General features: G+C 54.6%; 1 protein-coding gene across 4 annotated transcripts in view; it reads right to left on the reverse strand.

Moving 5' to 3' along the window:
• rnf157 (ring finger protein 157) overlaps positions 1-19148 on the reverse strand; it is an 80721-nt gene that overhangs the window by 11372 nt on the left and 50201 nt on the right. For 3 of the 4 annotated variants that reach the window (XM_063030898.1, XM_063030896.1, XM_063030895.1), the window contains 2 exons: positions 17035-17236; positions 9147-9379 (listed from right to left, as the gene is read on the reverse strand). In XM_063030898.1, the coding sequence (XP_062886968.1) occupies positions 9147-9379; positions 17035-17236 (435 nt within the window). The remainder of the gene's footprint in view (positions 1-9146; positions 9380-17034; positions 17237-19148) is intronic. The other variant, XM_063030897.1, reaches the window with a different exon arrangement.

The raw sequence follows: 19148 nt of genomic DNA on the forward strand, positions 1-19148 counted from the left end.
TGCCCCATGTCCGGCCAATTGTATGCGATCTGTGTCGAGCCATTCCTGAGCCTTCTTCGGCTGACGGGTCTGGTTCTGCGTGAACCAGACATGGAGGTTGTCCTCTCGGCCTACGCCGACAACGTACTCCTCATGGTGACAGATCCCAGTGACCTACACAGGATGCGCAAGTGCCCAGAAGTTTTCTCGGTAGCATCCTCCACTAGGATCAACTGGGCAAAATGTTCCAGACCCCTAGTGGGTCAGTGGCAGGTGGACCCCTTGCTGGAGGAGATGAGAGCTTTTGAGTGGAGTAGCAGGCATTTCCTCTATCTGGGAGTCTACCTGAGTCCTTCTGGGGACACCTGGCTGGCGAACTGGCAGGACCTGGAGATGGAAGTCATGGCCCAGCTGGGGTGCTGGTCAGGCCTTCTCAGGGTGCTTTCCTATCGAGGCAGGGTGGTGGTCATAAACCAGCTGGTGGTCTCCATGTTGTGGTACTGGATGATCACCTTGGCACCTCCTGCCCCCTTTGTCGCGAGAATGCAGAGGAAGTCCGTAGATTACAGGAAACACTGGGTCTCCACAGCAGTCTTCAGTCTCCCAGTGGGAGAGGGCGGACAGTCGCTGGTGTGTGTACATACGCGACTGGTGGCTCTCCGCCTCTGGACCCTGCAGAGATTCCTGCACACCGAGCACCCTCCCAGGTGGCACGTGTTGGCGACATCCTTTCTCCGGAGAAGCTGCTGTCTTCACGAAGATATGCAGCTGCCTCCGGCGGGCGTCAGCCGTGCTGCTTTGCGGAGTCTGCCCGGCTTCTATCAGGACTTTCTGAGAGTCTGGAACATGGCTACCTCAGGCTGGGAATCCCCTTCTCTGGCAAAGGGCAGAGTCCTGGCCGACCCTTGCCCAACAGATGTTGGTGCAGCTCAGGTGTGTGGATCGACTCAGGCTGAGCTGCTAGTCGGACCCAGGCTCCGCAGCCTTACCCGAGAGCCGAGCCAGCACAATTTGAGCCGTCTCTCCTTGACACCCACAATCCCATTCAGGGATGCAAGTTGGAGATATCAGTATAGGCTGCTGCTCCACACCCTCCACTTCCTAGCCCTTGTCCATTGTCCCAACACGCCATGGCGGTCAGTCTTTCCACCTGGAGGTGAGGGAGGTCCCCAGTGGAAATCCCTTTACGAGGGGGTTCTTCCCATGCACCTGGCGGATCTGGGGTGGGGGCTGCTGCATAGAGCGGTGCCCTGTAACAAGTTCTTTAGTTTGTACACGGATCTCCCAGCTGCATGTCACTTCTGTGGGCTGGAGGAGACCGTGTACCACACGTACATAGAGTGTGTGAGGCTGCAGCCCCTTTTTGTGTATCTGTGTGGGCTGCTTCTCACCTTCTGGTTGCATTTTAGCCCCACAGTATTTATATACGATCATCCAGTAAGGAGGGGGGCATGCAGGGATGAGGATGTACCTGACAACTTGCTCCTGGGGCTGGTGAGATCAGCCATCCGTGGGTCCTGGAAATGGGTGGTGGGAGGATCTGCCCGGGTAGACTGCCTGGCAATGTTTAGGAGGAATGTTCGTGCCCGGGTAAATATTGAGAAGGAACACACTCTGTCCACGGTGACTGTAGAGGCGTTTCGGGGCCGTTGGGCTCCACAGGGGGTTATTGCCATCACTGACAGAGATGGAAACATTTTAGTTTAATGTGTATTGTCTATTTGTAGTGAAGTAATTGTGTTAGTCTCTGGTTTGTATATATAGCACTGAATCTATAATAAAGATATTCTGTATAAAAAAAAGGGGGATGGACGGGAGCGAGGCGGGGTGGACGGGAGCGAGGGGTGGTGGACGGTAAATGAGGGGTGGTGGACGGGAGCGAGGGGGGTGGCCAGGAGCGAGGGGTGGTGGACGGGAGCAAGGTGGGTGGACAGGGAGCGAGGGGGGATGGATGGGAGCGAGGGAGGACGGACGGGAGCGAGGGGGAATGGATGGGAGTGAGGGGAGGGACGGACGAGAGCGAGGGGGGATGGACGGGAGTAAGGGAGGACGGACGAGAGCGAGGGGGGACGGACGAGAGCGATGGGTGACGGACAAGAGCGAGGGGGGATGGACGGGAGCGAGGGGTGATGGACGGGAGCGAGGGGTGGTGGACGGGAGCGAGGAGTGGTGGACGGTAAATGAGGGGGGATGGACGGGAGCGAGGGGTGGTGGACGGTAAATGAGGGGTGGTGGACGGGAGCGAGGGGTAGTGGACGGGAGCGAGGCGGGGTGAACGGGAGCGAGGGGTGGTGGACGGTAAATGAGGGGTGGTGGACGGGAGCGAGGGGTAGTGGATGGGAGCGAGGGGGGATGGACGGGAGCGAGGGGGATGGACGGGAGCGAGGGGTGGAGGGAATGATGGGTGGTGGACGGTGAGCGAGGGAGTACGGACGGTGAGCGAGGGGGTACGGACGGTGAGCGAGGGAGGACGGACGGGAGCGAGGGGGGCCGGACGGGAGCGAGGGGGGGATGGACGAGAGTGAGGGGGGATGGATGGGAGCGAGGGGTATGGACGGGAATGATGGGTGGTGGACGGTAAATGAGGGGTGGTGGACGGTGAGCGAGGGGGGACAGACGGTAAGCGAGGGGGGACGGACGGGAGCCAGGGGGGACGGACGGGAGCCAGGGGGGGATGGAGCGAGGGGGGATGGACGGGAATGATGGGTGGTGGACGGTGAGCGAGGTGGGGGGGTGGGAGCGAGGGGGATGGACGGGAATGATGGGTGGTGGACGGTGAGCGAGGGGGTACGGACGGTGAGCGAGGGAGGACGGACGGGAGCAAGGGGGGACGGATGGGAGCGAGGGGGGATGGACGGGAGCGAGGGGTGGTGGACGGTAAATGAGGGGTGGTGGACGGGAGTGAGGGAGGGGATGGACGGGAGCGAGGGGGGATGGACGGGAATGATGGGTGGTGGACGGTGAGTGAGGGGGTACGGATGGTGAGCGAGGGGGGACGGACGGGAGCGAGGGGGGATGGACGGGAGCCGGGGGGGATGGACGAGAGCGAGGGGGGATGGATGGGAGCGAGGTGGGATGGACGGGACTGATGGGTGGTGGACGGTAAATGAGGGGTGGTGGACGGTGAGCGAGGGGGGACGGACGGTGAGCGAGGGGGGACGGATGGGAGCCAGGGGGTACGGACGAGAGCCGGGGGGGGGATGGACGAGAGAGAGGGGGGATGGACAGGACTGATGGGTGGTGGACGGTGAGCGAGGGGGTATGGACGGTGAGCGAGGGGGGACGGACGGTGAGCGAGGGAGGACGGACGGGAGCGAGGGAGGACGGACGGGAGCGAGGGGTGGTGGACGGTAAATGAGGGGTGGTGGACGGGAGTGAGGGGGGATGGACGAGAATATGGATGGTGGACTAAATGAGGGGTGGTGGACGGGAGCGAGGGGGGGATGGACGGGAGCAAGGGGGGATGGACGGGAATGATGGGTGGTGGATGGTGAGCGAGGGGGTACAGACGGTGAGCGAGGGGGGACGGACGGGAATGATGGGTGGTGGACGGTAAATGAGGGGTGGTGGACGGTGAGTGAGGGGGGACGGACGGGGGACGGGGAGCGAGGGGGGACGGACGGGAGCGAGGGGGACGGACGGGAGCCAGGGGGGACGGACGAGAGCCAGGGGGGGATGGACGAGAGCCAGGGGGGGATGGACGGGAGCGAGGGGGGACGGTTGGGAGCCAGGGGGAACGGACGAGAGCCAGGGGGGACGGACGAGAGCCAGGGGGGGATGGACGGGAGCGAGGGGGGACGGTTGGGAGCCAGGGGGAACGGACGAGAGCCAGGGGGGGATGGACGAGAGTGAGGGGGGATGGATGGGAGCGAGGGGTATGGACGGGAATGATGGGTGGTGGACGGTAAATGAGGGGTGGTGGACGGTGAGCGAGGGGGGACAGACGGTAAGCGAGGGGGGACGGACGGGAGCCAGGGGGGACGGACGGGAGCCAGTGGGGGATGGACAAGAGTGAGGGGGGATGGATGGGAGCGAGGGGGGATGGACGGGAATGATGGGTGGTGGACGGTGAGCGAGGGGGTACGGACGGTGAGCGAGGGAGGACGGACGGGAGCAAGGGGGGACGGATGGGAGCGAGGGGGGATGGACGGGAGCGAGGGGTGGTGGACGGTAAATGAGGGGTGGTGGACGGGAGTGAGGGAGGGGATGGACGGGAGCGAGGGGGGATGGACGGGAATGATGGGTGGTGGACGGTGAGTGAGGGGGTACGGATGGTGAGCGAGGGGGGACGGACGGGAGCGAGGGGGGATGGACGGGAGCCGGGGGGGATGGACGAGAGCGAGGGGGGATGGATGGGAGCGAGGTGGGATGGACGGGACTGATGGGTGGTGGACGGTAAATGAGGGGTGGTGGACGGTGAGCGAGGGGGGACGGACGGTGAGCGAGGGGGGACGGACGGTGAGCGAGGGGGGACGGATGGGAGCCAGGGGGTACGGACGAGAGCCGGGGGGGGATGGACGAGAGAGAGGGGGGATGGACAGGACTGATGGGTGGTGGACGGTGAGCGAGGGGGTATGGACGGTGAGCGAGGGAGGACGGACGGTGAGCGAGGGAGGACGGACGGGAGCGAGGGAGGACGGACGGGAGCGAGGGGTGGTGGACGGTAAATGAGGGGTGGTGGACGGGAGTGAGGGGGGATGGACGAGAATATGGATGGTGGACTAAATGAGGGGTGGTGGACGGGAGCGAGGGGGGGATGGACGGGAGCAAGGGGGGATGGACGGGAATGATGGGTGGTGGATGGTGAGCGAGGGGGTACAGACGGTGAGCGAGGGGGGACGGACGGGAGCGAGGGGGGATGGACGAGGAGCGAGGGGTGGTGGACGGTAAATGAGGGGTGGTGGACGGGAGTGAGAGGGGATGGACGAGAATATGGATGGTGGACTAAATGAGGGGTGGTGGACGGGAGCGAGGGGGGGATGGACGGGAGCAAGGGGGGATGGACGGGAATGATGGGTGGTGGACGGTGAGCGAGGGGGTACGGACGGTGAGCGAGGGGGGACGGACGGGAGCGAGGGGGGACGGATGAGAGCGAGGGGGGATGGACGGGAATGATGGGTGGTGGACGGTAAATGAGGGGTGGTGGACGGGAGCGAGGGGGGGATGAACGGGAATGAAGGGTGGTGGACAGTGAGCGAGGGGGTACAGACGGTGAGCGAGGGGGGACGGATGAGAGCGAGGGGAGATGGACGGGAATGATTGGTGGTGGACGGTAAATGAGGGGTGGTGGACGGGAGTGAGGGCGCATGGACGGGAATGATGGGTGGTGGACGGTAAATGAGGGGTGGTGGACGGGAGCGGGGGGGGACGGGAATGAAGGGTGGTACAGTGAGCGAGGGGGTACAGACGGTGAGCGAGGGGGGACGGATGAGAGCGAGGGGAGATGGACGGGAATGATGGGTGTGGACGGTAAATGAGGGGTGGTGGACAGTGAGCGAGGGGGGACGGACGGTGAGCGAGGGGTGATGGACGGGAGCGAGGGGTGGTGGACGGGAGCGAGGAGTGGTGGACGGTAAATGAGGGGGGATGGACGGGAGCGAGGGGTGGTGGACGGTAAATGAGGGGTGGTGGACGGGAGCGAGGGGTAGTGGACGGGAGCGAGGCGGGGTGAACGGGAGCGAGGGGTGGTGGACGGTAAATGAGGGGTGGTGGACGGGAGCGAGGGGTAGTGGATGGGAGCGAGGGGGGATGGACGGGAGCGAGGGGGATGGACGGGAGCGAGGGGTGGATGGACGGGAGCGAGGGGGGATGGACGGGAATGATGGGTGGTGGACGGTGAGCGAGGGGGGACGGACGGGAGCCAGGGGGGATGGACGAGAGCCAGGGGGGGATGGACGAGAGTGAGGGGGGATGGATGGGAGCGAGGGGGGATGGACGGGAATGATGGGTGGTGGACGGTGAGCGAGGGAGTACGGACGGTGAGCGAGGGGGTACGGACGGTGAGCGAGGGAGGACGGACGGGAGCGAGGGGGGCCGGACGGGAGCGAGGGGGGGATGGATGGGAGCGAGGGGTGGTGGACGGTAAATGAGGGGTGGTGGACGGGAGTGAGGGGGGATGGACGAGAATATGGGTGGTGGACGGTAAATGAGGGGTGGTGGACGGGAGCGAGGGGGGGATGGACGGGAGCGAGGGGGGATGGACGGGAATGATGGGTGGTGGACGGTGAGCGAGGGGGTACGGACGGTGAGTGAGGGGGGACGGACGGGAGCGAGGGGGGACGGATGAGAGCGAGGGGGGATGGACGGGAATGATGGGTGGTGGACGGTAAATGAGGGGTGGTGGACGGTGAGTGAGGGGGGACGGACGGTGAGCGAGGGGGGACGGACGGGAGCGAGGGGGGACGGACGGGAGCCAGGGGGGACGGACGAGAGCCAGGGGGGGATGGACGGGAGCGAGGGGGGACGGTTGGGAGCCAGGGGGAACGGACGAGAGCCAGGGGGGGATGGACGAGAGTGAGGGGGGATGGATGGGAGCGAGGGGTATGGACGGGAATGATGGGTGGTGGACGGTAAATGAGGGGTGGTGGACGGTGAGCGAGGGGGGACGGACGGTAAGCGAGGGGGGACGGACGGGAGCCAGGGGGGACGGACGGGAGCCAGTGGGGGATGGACAAGAGTGAGGGGGGATGGATGGGAGCGAGGGGCGATGGACGGGAATGATGGGTGGTGGACGGTGAGCGAGGGGGTACGGACGGTGAGCGAGGGAGGACGGACGGGATCAAGGGGGGACGGATGGGAGCGAGGGGGGATGGACGGGAGCGAGGGGTGGTGGACGGTAAATGAGGGGTGGTGGACGGGAGTGAGGGAGGGGATGGACGGGAGCGAGGGGGGATGGACGGGAATGATGGGTGGTGGACGGTGAGTGAGGGGGTACGGATGGTGAGCGAGGGGGGACGGACGGGAGTGAGGGGGGATGGACGGGAGCCGGGGGGGATGGACGAGAGCGAGGGGGGATGGATGGGAGCGAGGTGGGATGGACGGGACTGATGGGTGGTGGACGGTGAGCGAGGGGGGACGGACGGTGAGCGAGGGGGGACGGACGGTGAGCGAGGGGGGACGGATGGGAGCCAGGGGGTACGGACGAGAGCCGGGGGGGGATGGACGAGAGAGAGGGGGGATGGACAGGACTGATGGGTGGTGGACGGTGAGCGAGGGGGTATGGACGGTGAGCGAGGGAGGACGGACGGTGAGCGAGGGAGGACGGACGGGAGCGAGGGAGGACGGACGGGAGCGAGGGGTGGTGGACGGTAAATGAGGGGTGGTGGACGGGAGTGAGGGGGGATGGACGAGAATATGGATGGTGGACTAAATGAGGGGTGGTGGACGGGAGCGAGGGGGGGATGGACGGGAGCGAGGGGGGCCGGACGGGAGCGAGGGGGGATGGACGAGGAGCGAGGGGTGGTGGACGGTAAATGAGGGGTGGTGGACGGGAGTGAGAGGGGATGGACGAGAATATGGATGGTGGACTAAATGAGGGGTGGTGGACGGGAGCGAGGGGGGGATGGACGGGAGCAAGGGGGGATGGACGGGAATGATGGGTGGTGGACGGTGAGCGAGGGGGTACGGACGGTGAGCGAGGGGGGACGGACGGGAGCGAGGGGGGACGGATGAGAGCGAGGGGGGATGGACGGGAATGATGGGTGGTGGACGGTAAATGAGGGGTGGTGGACGGGAGCGAGGGGGGGATGAACGGGAGCGAAGGGGGATGGACGGGAATGATGGGTGGTGGACGGTGAGCGAGTGGGTACAGACGGTGAGCGAGGGGAGACGGATGGGAGCGAGGGGGGATGGATGAGAGCGAGGGGGGATGGACGGGAATGATGGGTGTGGACGGTAAATGAGGGGTGGTGGACAGTGAGCGAGGGGGGACGGACGGGAGCGAGGGGGGATGGATGAGAGCGAGGGGGGATGGACGGGAATGATTGGTGGTGGACGGTAAATGAGGGGTGGTGGACGGGAGTGAGGGCGCATGGACGGGAATGATGGGTGGTGGACGGTAAATGAGGGGTGGTGGACGGGAGCGGGGGGGGATGGACGGGAATGAAGGGTGGTGGACAGTGAGCGAGGGGGTACAGACGGTGAGCGAGGGGGGACGGATGAGAGCGAGGGGAGATGGATGAGAGCGAGGGGAGATGGACGGGAATGATGGGTGTGGACGGTAAATGAGGGGTGGTGGACAGTGAGCGAGGGGGGACGGACGGTGAGCGAGGGGGGACGGACGGCAGCGAGGGGGGATGGACGGTAAGTGAGGGGCGGTCGACAGGAGTGGTTGATGTGACATCATGATTTTCCAGCACCTCTGTATACAAGTCGTTGAGGCAGGCGGCTGGTGCCAGTGATATGGCAGCTTTGTCTAACCATTGTCCACCGCAGTGCACTCTCCATCCACCAGCTTGCTGATGACATCATTCACCATGGTAGCCTTGAGATGGAGTGAGGAGGGAGAGAGAACGAGCTTAGTGCCCTGGTGTCACGATAATCATCTTTCTCTCAGTCAGCAAACAAAAGAGCTATTCATTGACTGCAGGCGGGGGTGTGGGGGCGCTGGGGAGGGTAGCAGGCAGTACCCATGTTCCTGTTTTAAGACTGTGGAATGTTTCCCTCTAATGATTAACTGGACTCTTGTTCTCAGAATGTATCTCTTCATGATCTTGAATTTTGTCTGCCTGCAGTGCACTTTCTCTGTTATCGTAACAGTTCATTCTGTTATTGTTTTACCTCTGCACTGTGTAATAATCCAATCTGTATGAAGAGCTTACAAGACAAACTTTTCTCCGTATCTCAGTACATGTGACAATAATAAACCAGTTCCAATTCCAGGGATCCACTAATTCCACTCAGCAAGAACATCTTTCCTCTGATCAGAATACCCAAACTGCCCACAGTATTTTCGGTGTGGTCTCACCAAGGTCTTGTACAACCACAGCAGGACATTCCTTCCCTTGGATGACTGGTCTCGCTATGACCAGAGAGCTGGAGGTGTGTTTGGTGGGTGGGGGGACTGAGATCCTCTTTGCTGCTTTCAGTCAGGGGTCTCTGCCCCTGTTTCTAGATCAATTGCCCAGGCGGTGGCGATCCCTGGCCAGTGAAATAACAGCAAGACTCACCTCCTCCTCTTCATCCTCCTCCACCTCATCCTCTCCCTCCTCTTCCTCCTCCTCGTTGTCATCCCTCTCCTCTTCCTCCGTTGAAGGCAGGGTGAGACGGTCCTCGGGATCGCACTCTGCCAGACTGTTGGCTCCGTTGGCCAGGTAGGAGCCTGACATGGAGGAGATTGTGTCGGTGCTGAGCTGCGAGGAGGCCATTGACATCACGCTCTGTGCCAGGCTGCTGCCAGGGTCTGTCGTGGGGGGAGACCAGGACAGGGAGAGTGTGAGAATTCCAGAGACAGAGAAAGAACCACAGCAAGGTCGTCAAAATGAGAGAATGTGAGAGAGAGAGAGAGAGAGAGAGAGAGAGAGAGAGATCACACACACACTTGGAGAAAATGAGGCCGGGTTGGGATGGACAGCAGGTAAGGATGGAAATATCCTAGAGAGATTGCGGTCCTGCCAAATGCCAGGTGTACGTAGTGGTATGTGAGTGGCAAGGGTGTGATAAGAAGATTATCTGATCAGTGTTAGCACGTTGTTGATGGTCAGGTAGATCCAGTTTCCACACTGTGACTAACGTGCAGAATGGGAAGGACTGTTGTGATCTGACAGTACCATACCTGTGGTCCAGAGCCAGCATATCGTATAACACTACAATCTGTATGGAGAGGCACTGGGAGAACTCACACAGCAAACAGTTGGGCATGAGGGAATCATGGCGAACACAGCACAGTGTGGGTTGAAGGGGTGAACAGAGGCAGTCTGCGTGCTTGCCTTTGTAGGTCAGAGCAGAGAGTGAAAGGGCTGGGACATCAGGTGGCAACTTTACAAACACTGGTTGGACTGTGTGCAGTCCTGGCCTCTGCACTACAGAATAGATGTGGTTGCCCTGGAGAGATTCACCAGGATGTTGCCTCGATTGGAGGACTTCAGTAAGGGGAAGAGGTTGGATCAAATGGGCTTGTTAAGAAGGAAAAGATGGAATACAAAGGTAAGCTAGCCAATAATGTTAAAGATCATACTAAAGCTTTCTTTATATACATGAAGTGTAAAAGAAAGTTGAGAGTAGATATCAGTCCACTGGAAAATGATGCTGGAGAGGAAGTAATGGGGGACAAGGAAATGGAGGACAAACTGAATAAATATTTTGCATCAGTCTTCACTGTGGAAAACACTAGCAGTATGGAGGAAGTTTGAGAGAGTCAGGATCAGACGTGTGCGAAGTTACCATTACTAGGGAGAAGGAACTTGGGAAACTGAAAGGTCTGAAGGTAGATAAATCAACTGGACCAGATGGTTTCCACCCCAGGCTTCTGAAAAAAGTGGCTGAAGAGATTGTGGGGGCACTAGAAATGATCTTTCAAGAATCACTAGATTCTGGCATGGTTCTGGAGGAATGGAAAATTGCAAACATTATCCCATTCTTCTAGAAGGGAGAGAGGCAGAAGAAAGGAAAGTATATGCCAGTTAATCTGGCCTCAGTAGATGGGAAGGTGTTAGAGTCGATTGTTAAGGATGTGGTTTTGGGGTCCTTGAAGACACATGTTAAAATAGGCCATAGTCAGCATGGTTTCCTCAAGGGAAAATTTTGCTTAACAAATCTGTTCAAATTCTTTGAAGAAATAACAAGCAGGAAAGACAAAGGAGAATTAGTGAATGTTGTATACTGGATTTTCTGAAGGACTTTGACAAGGTGCCACAAATGAGGCTGCTTAACAAGTTAAAAGCCCGTGGTATTACAGGAAAGATATGAGCAGAAATAAAGCAGTAGCTGATTGGCAGGAGGCAAAGAGTGGGAATAAAGGGATCCTTTTCTGTCTGGCTGCCGGTGACTAGTGGTGTTCCACAGGGGTCTGTGTGGAACCGATTCTTTATGTTTTATGTCAATGACTTGGATGATGGAATTGATGGCTTTGTGGGCAAGTTTACTGAAGATACTAAGCTGGAGGGGCAGGTAGTTTTGAGGAAACAAAGGCTGCAGAAGGACTTAGACAGATTCGGAGAATGGGTAAAGAAGTGGCAGATGGAATACAGTGTCGGGAATTGTATGGTCATGCACTTTGGTAGAAGGAATAAAAGGGTAGATTATTTTCTACATGGAGAGAAAATTCAAAAATCTAAAGTGAAAAGGGACTTTGGAGTCCTTGTGCAGGATTCCCTAAAGGTTAATTTGCCGGTTGAGACAGTGGTGGGGAAGGCAAATTGAATGTTAGGATTAATTTCGAGAGGACTAGAATTTAAAAGCAAGGATGTAATGTTGAAGCTCTATAAAGCACTAGTGAGGCCTCACATGGAGTATTTTGGCAGTTTTGCGTCCCTTATCTGAGAAAGAATGTGCTGCTATTGGAGAGGCTTCAAAGGAAGTTCTGACTGAGGAGTTGTTGGGAAGTAGTTGCCAGAGGACATGAAGATTGGGACGACAGAGGTTGGGATATGGAGGTGTGGATGGCAGATGCAGAGTAAGGAGGGGATGTAGACAGTGGTAGCCTGCGTTGTTCATCCATGTGTTGAACTGGAGGGGAGGTGCTGATACTGAGGCAGCATTGGGTGCCTCGGCACCTGGACTGGGGTGCTGAGGGGGGTGAGAACAGGAGGGCAATTGAAGAATTGGTTTAACTCATTAGCACATTCATGGCTGCATTCTGAGGCTCTGTAGCTAGGCCAATTGAAGCCACTGATGTTCTTCATGCGTCTCCACACCTCCCGCGTGCTACTCTGCCCAAACCTGCTCTCCAGTTCTCTCCTCTTTAGCCACCACTTTCCCCTTTATCAGCAGCTCCCTCTGCCCATGTTTCAATTCCTCCCTGTCTCCTGATCTAAAGGGTCTCTTTTTGTGGTTGAGAAGAGCCTTTCGATCACTGGTGACCCATGGTCTGTTGTTAGGGGAGCTACTCACTGGCGTTCAGAAGAATCAGGGGTGATCTCATTGAAAGCTATCAAATGCTGAAAGGCTTTGATATAGTGGATGTGGAGAGGGTGTGGAGAGGAGTCTAAGACCAGAGGGCAGCCTCAGAATACCAGGGTGTCTATAAGACCAGGGCAGCCTCAGAATACCAGGGTGTCTATAAGACCAGGGCAGCCTCAGAATACAGGGGTGTCTATAAGACCAGGGCAGCCTCAGAATACAGGCGTGTCTATAAGACCAGGGCAGCCTCAGAATACCAGCGTGTCTATAAAACCAGGGCAGCCACAGAATACAGGGGTGTCTATAAGACACAGGAGCAGAACGACACCATTCAGCCCAGCGAGTCTGCTCCGCCATTCCATCATGGATGATCCCGGATCCCACTCAACCCCAGCCAGCTGCCTTCTCACCATATCCTTTGATGTCCTGACCGATCAGGAAACCATCAATTTCCACCTTAAACATACTCATGAATGTTCTTGGCCTCCAGCGCACTGTGTGGCAGAGTATTCGATAGATTCACTACTCCTTGGCTGAAAAAAATTCCACCTCAGCTCTGTTCTAAAAGGTCGCCTCTCAATTATGAAGCTGTGCCCTCTAGTTCTGGATACCCCCACCATAGGAAACATCCTCTCCACATCCATCTTATCTAGTCCTTTCAACATATCTTCTCTTCCACCTATGATCTTCGTATCATCCGCAAACTCTGCCACAAACTCATTAATTCCACTATCTAAATCACCGACAAACAATGTGAAAAGTAGTGGTCCCAATACTGACCCCTGGGGAACACTGGCAACTAACCAGAAAAGGCCCCTTTGATTCCCACTTTCTGCCTCCTACCTGTCAGCCATTCCTCTATCTATGCCAGTTTCTTTCCTGTTATTATCACCGCTATGTATATTCTGCTGCAGGCCGATACTGACCTGGCTCTCAAGGAACTGTACGAGACCATCAACACCCTGGAGACTGCATACCCAGAGGTTGCCTTCATTGTCGCCGGTGACTTTAATAGACAGTCACTGTCTAAAGTTTCTCCAAAGTTTTGTCAACACATCCAGGTGAGCACACGGGGAGATAGCATACTCAACCACTTCTACTCTCTGTTCCGTAATGCTTACAAAGCACTCCTCCGCCCGCCGCTTGGAAAGTCGGACCACTCCTCCATCCTGCTGCTGCCGAGGTACAGGCAGAGGCTGAAACAAGAGGCGGCCACGGTTAAAACCGTCCACTGTTGGTCCAAGCAATCGGTCTCCATGCTACAAGATGGCTTTGATGACGTCAACTGGAATGTCTTTCATGATGAGGATGTTTTCAAGTTCATGGAAGGGGTCATGAGTTCCATCTGGAAGTGCATCGAGGATGTTGTCCTCCAGAAATCGGTCAGGGTCTCTCCAAACCAGAAACCCCAGATCAACTTCCAAGCGAACAGCACTTACCGCGTGACACAGAGCTTACATTGCTGGTAACCAACAGGACCTCAAGAAAAGCAGCTGTGATCTGAGCTAAGGCAGCGAAACAACAATGCAGGGACAAGATCCAGACACAACTCCCCACCAACAATACACACAGCTTATGGCAAGGTCTGCACACCATCGCAGACTTCAAAGCTAAGCACAATGGTGCTGCCGACATCACTGCCTCTTTCCCAGATGAGCTAAGTCTTTTTTACACTCAGTTCGATATCGCCTACACTGAGCCCCTAATCAGGTCTCTGGCAGGTGGTAAGAGTGGGCTCCCTCACCTCTGCCCCTCTGTCCCTCAACACAGGTGCCCCTCAGGACTGTGTACTAAGTCCCCTCCTTTACTCTCTGTATACCCACAACTGTGTTGTCACCCACAGCTCCAATATGCTAATTAAATTTGCTGACGATACTACACTGATTGGCCTAACCTCAAATAATAACAAGACAGCCTACAGAGGTGAAATCATCACTCTGACACAGTGGTGTCAAGAAAACAACCTCTCCCTCAATGTCACAAAAACAAAGGAGTTAATTGTGGAGTACAGGAGAAATAGAGACAGGCTAGCCCCTATTAACATCAATGGATTTGGGGTTGAGAGGGTGAATAGCTTTAAATTCTTCAGCATACATATCACCGAGGATCTCACATGGTCTGTACATACCAGCAAACCAGCGCTTCTTTCACCTCAGACGGTTGAGCAAGTTTGGCATGAGTCCCCAAATCCTAACAACTTTCTACAGGGGCTCAATTGAGAGCATCCTGACTGGCTGCATCACTGCCTGGTATGGGAACTGTACTTCCCTCGATAGCAGGACTCTGCAGAGAGTGGTGCGGACAGCCCAGCGCATCTGTAGATGTGAACTTCTCACTATTCAGACATTTACAAAGACAGGTGTGTAAAAAGGGTCCAAAGGATCATTGGGGACACGAGTCATCCCAACCACAAACTTTTCCAGCTGCTGCCATCTCAGAAACAGTACCACAGCATGAAAGCCAGGACCAACAGGCTCCAGGACAGCTCCTTCCGCCAGGCCATCAGACTGATTAATTCATGCAGATACAGTTGTATTTCTATGTTATATTGACTGTCCTGTTGTACATACGATTTATTATAAATTAGTATAAACTGCACATTGCACATTTAGACGGAGACATAACATTAAGATTTTTACTCCTCATGTATATGAAGGATGTAAGTAATAAAGTCAATCCAATTCAATGCTCTTAAAGCATAGATGTGAGGGAATTTCTTTAGCAAGAAAGTGGTGAATCTGTGGAATTCATTGCCACAGGCGGCTGTGGAGGCCAAGCCATTGGGTATAATTTAGGTAGAGATTGATCGATTCTTGATTGGTCGGGGTATGAAGGGATATAGGGAGAAGGCAGAAGATTAAGGCTGAGAGGAAAAACTGGATCAGAGAAGATGGAATAGTGCAGCAGACTCGATGGGCCAAATGGCCTAATTCTGCTCCTTTATCTTATGGTCATGGATATGTCAGACAGAGTCTGAGAGGAGGCTAACAGAGGATCATAGCACTGTAAACAGCATAGATAAGGTAGACTGGGGCTTATTCCCAGGGCTGGATATCATAAACAAGCATGCATTGGTTTTAGGTGCGAAAAAGACAATTTAACAGGGACCTGAGGGATGAACTACAGCCTATCAGTGGCGGTAACACAAGTACAACCTGTCATTATGGTGACATAACTACAGCCTATCAGTATGGTGATATGCCTACAGCCTGTCACTACAGTAATACAACTACAGCCCATCAGTATGGTCACACAACTACAGCCAGTCAGTGGTGGTGACACAACTACAGCCTACCAGTAAATTTACACCACTACAGCCAGTCAGTGACAGTGACACAACTACAGCCCATCAGAGGCAATGAAACAACTTTAGCCTGTTAGTACAGTAACACAACTTACAACCTCTCAGTGGCATTGAAACAACTACAGCTTGTCAGTACAGTGACACAACTACAGCCCATCAGTACCTGACACAACTACAGAGTATCAGTACCATGACACAAGTACAGACCATCTGTACCATAACACAACTACAGAGTATCAGTACTGTGACACCACTACAGCCCATCAATACAGTGACACAACTACAGCCTGTCAGTATGATGACACAACTACAGTCAGTGGCAGTGATGCAACTACAGCCCGTTTGTGATGTGACACAACTAGGACCTGTCATTGGCAGGACACAACTACAGCCCATCAGTATGGTCACACGACCACAGCCCATCAGTATGGTAACATAACAGCCCATCAGTGGCAGTGACACAACTACAGTCCATTTTTACAATCTCACAACTACAGTCACTGGTAGTGATGTAACTACAGCCATCCAGTACAGCAAAGCAACTACAGCTTGTCAGTGGCAGTGACACAACTACACCCTATCCATACATTGACACAACTACAGCCCGCCAGTACAGTGCCATGACAGTCCATCACTGGTGGACTGGTGTACTCAACTACAGAGTATCAATATTGTGATACATCTACAGTCTGCCAATGGCTGTGACACAACTACAACCTATCAGTGGGGTGACAGAATTACTGCTGGTCAGGATGGTGACACAACTACAGCCCATCAGTGGCGATAAAACAATGACAACCCAACAGCACGGAGACACAACTACAAGCCATCAGTGCAGTGACATAACTGCAGCCCGTAAAGACCATCTCACACATGGTCAGATGCGGTGACACAACTACTGCCACCCAGTACAGTGATGCAACTACAGATCGTCAGCATCAGTGACATAAATACAGCTGTCCAGTATGTTGATACAACTACAGCCTGTCAGTGGCAGTGACACAACTACAGTCATTGGCAGTGAAACAACTAGAGCCCGTTAGTGGGTGTGACACAACTATAGGCAGGCAGTGGCGGTGACAAAACTATAGCATGTCATTGGTAGTGACACAAATGCAGCCTGTCAGTAAGGTGACAGAACTGAAGCTTGTCAGTATGTTGGCACTAATGCAGCTCGTCAGTGTAGTTACAACTAATGCAGCCCGTCAGTGTAGTAACACTAATGCAGCCTGTCAGTGTGGTAACACTAATGCAGCCCGTCAGTGTAGTAACACTAATACAGCTCGTCAGTGTAGTAACACTAATGCAGCCTGTCAGTGTGGTAACAATAATGCAGCCCATCAGTGTAGTAACACTAATACAGCCCGTCGAGACAGTCACACAACTGGAGCCATCAGTATTGTGTCTACCCCTCTCTGTCTTGAGACAGAGATGGGGAGAGAAGGATGGTGTGTATGTTCATGTGTGTGTATAGGATGTAAGGGCAGTGTGTGAGCATGGGGTTGGGGATTTTGTGTGTCTATGCGGGGTCACAGTGCAGATGGTGCAGGTTTCATGTGTCCAGGTGTGGGTCGGTGGATATGTGTGTGCATGTTAGAATGGGTTCACAGTGCAGGAGCAGGTTACCATACACAACTGGGAAATGTGCGGTGCAGCTGAACAGAGAGCGATCCCATGGCCAGGGTGACTCTTACCTTCAGGAGAGCTGATGCTGGAGCAGAGGTTGGTGGGTGTGCGCGAGGAAGCATCCATCACTTCTGAAGATGACAGGGTCACGTTCTCACTCTCAGGGGTCACTCCGGAATCCTGGAATGGGAGGTCAAAGGTCACCCCAGTGTCCACAGCGATCACAGTCCAAGCCCCTTGCTTCTCTGGGGTCAGATGTTGCAGGTGATCCTGGGGTCAGAGATTACAGTCACAGAATCATAGAAAAGTACAGCACAGAAACAGGCCCTTCAGCCCATTTAGTCTGTACTGAACCATTTAAACTGCCTATTCCAACAACCTGCACTGGGCCTATAGCCCTCCATATCCTTATCCAAACCTCGTAAACATGGAAACCAAGCTCGCATGCACCATTTGCACTGGCAGCTTGTTCTGCACTCTCAACACCCATGCATCACTGAGTCGTGGCTGAAAGAAGGTCATCGTTAGGAGTTTAACATCAAAGAGTATACTTTGTATAGAAAGGACAGGCAGGAAGGCATAGATGGTGGTGTGGCTCTGTTGGTAAGAGATGGAATTACATCTTTAGAAAGAGGTGATATAGGGTCAGAGAATGTTGAATCTTTGTGGATAGAGTTAAGAAACTGCAGGGCAAAAAAAAACTATTATGGGAATCATATATAGGCCTCCAAATAGTAGCTAAGATGTGGGGTTGAGATTGCAAAGGGAGCTGGAAAAGGCATGTAATAAGGGTAATGTCACAATTGTAATGGGGAACTTCAGTATTCAAGGGGATTGGGAAAATCAGGTTGGTGTCGAATCGCAAGAGGGAGTATTTGTTGAGTGCCTACAAAATGCTTTTTAGAGAGCTTGTGCTTGAGCCTACTTGGGGAAAGGCTGTCTTAGATTGGGTGTTGTATAAATATCCACATCTTATTAAATACTGGTGGGGGTGATGGCAGAACAGAGGTGGCTGAAGTTTCTGGGAATAGTTCTCAAATGGCAGGGCCAGACAACCATGAGAAACAAGGGAAGTTAAGGACTGCATAAAAGCCAAAGAAAGGCCCATATAAGGTAGCAAAAGTGAGTGGGAAGTTTTTAAAATCCAACAAAAGGCAACTAAAAAAACTATAAGGAGGGAAAAGATGAAATATGACAGCAAACTAGCCGATAATGTAAACCAGGATACTAAAAGCTTTTTCAGTTATATAAAGAATAAAAGGGAGGTGAGAGTTGATATTGGACCACTGGAAAATTATGCCGGTGAGGTAACAATGCAGGACAGAGAAATAGCAGATGAACTTAATACTTTGCTTCAGTCTTTACTCTGGAAAACACTAGCAATGTGCCAGAGTTCCATGAGTGTCAGGGAGCAGGAGTGAGTGCTATTGCTATTAGAAAGGAAAAAGTGACCTGGACCAGATGGACGACATCCCAGAGACCTGAAAGAGGTTGCTGAAGAGATAATGGATGCATTGGTCATGATCTTTCAATAATCACTTGATTCTGGCATGGTCCCGGAGGACTGGAAAATTGCAAATGTCACTCCACTCTTTAAGAAGGGAGGAAGACAAAAGAGAGGAAATTATAGGCCAGTTAGCCCAACCTCAGTGGTTGGGAAAGCGTTAGGGCCCATTATTAAGGACAAGGTCACTGGGTACTTGGAGACTAATGGCAAAGTAAGTCAAAGTCAGCATAGTTTCAATAAAGGGAAATCTGGCCTGCCAAATCTGCTAGAATTCTTTGAGGAAGTAACAAACAGAGTGGACAAAGGAGAGGCAGTGGATGTCATTTACTTAGATTTTCAGAAGGTATTTGATAAGGTGCTTCACATGAGGCTGCTTAAGTAGATAAAATCCTGTGGCGTTACAGGAAAGATACTGGCATGGACAGAGGAATGGCTGACAGGCAGGATGCAAAGAGTGGGAATAAAGAGGGCCTTTTCTGGTTGGCTGCCAGTGACTAGTGGTGTTCCTCAGGGGTCAGTATTGGGACCGATACTTTCACATTGTTTGTCAATGATTTAGATAATGGAACTGATGGCTTTGAGGCAAAGTTTATGGATGATATGAAGATAGGAGGAGGGGTAGGTAGTGCTGAGGAAGCAATGCGATTACAGCAGGTCTTAGTCACATTGGAAGAA

The sequence above is a fragment of the Mobula hypostoma genome, chromosome 22 (assembly GCF_963921235.1).
Source record: "Mobula hypostoma chromosome 22, sMobHyp1.1, whole genome shotgun sequence".
NCBI lineage: Eukaryota > Metazoa > Chordata > Chondrichthyes > Myliobatiformes > Myliobatidae > Mobula > Mobula hypostoma.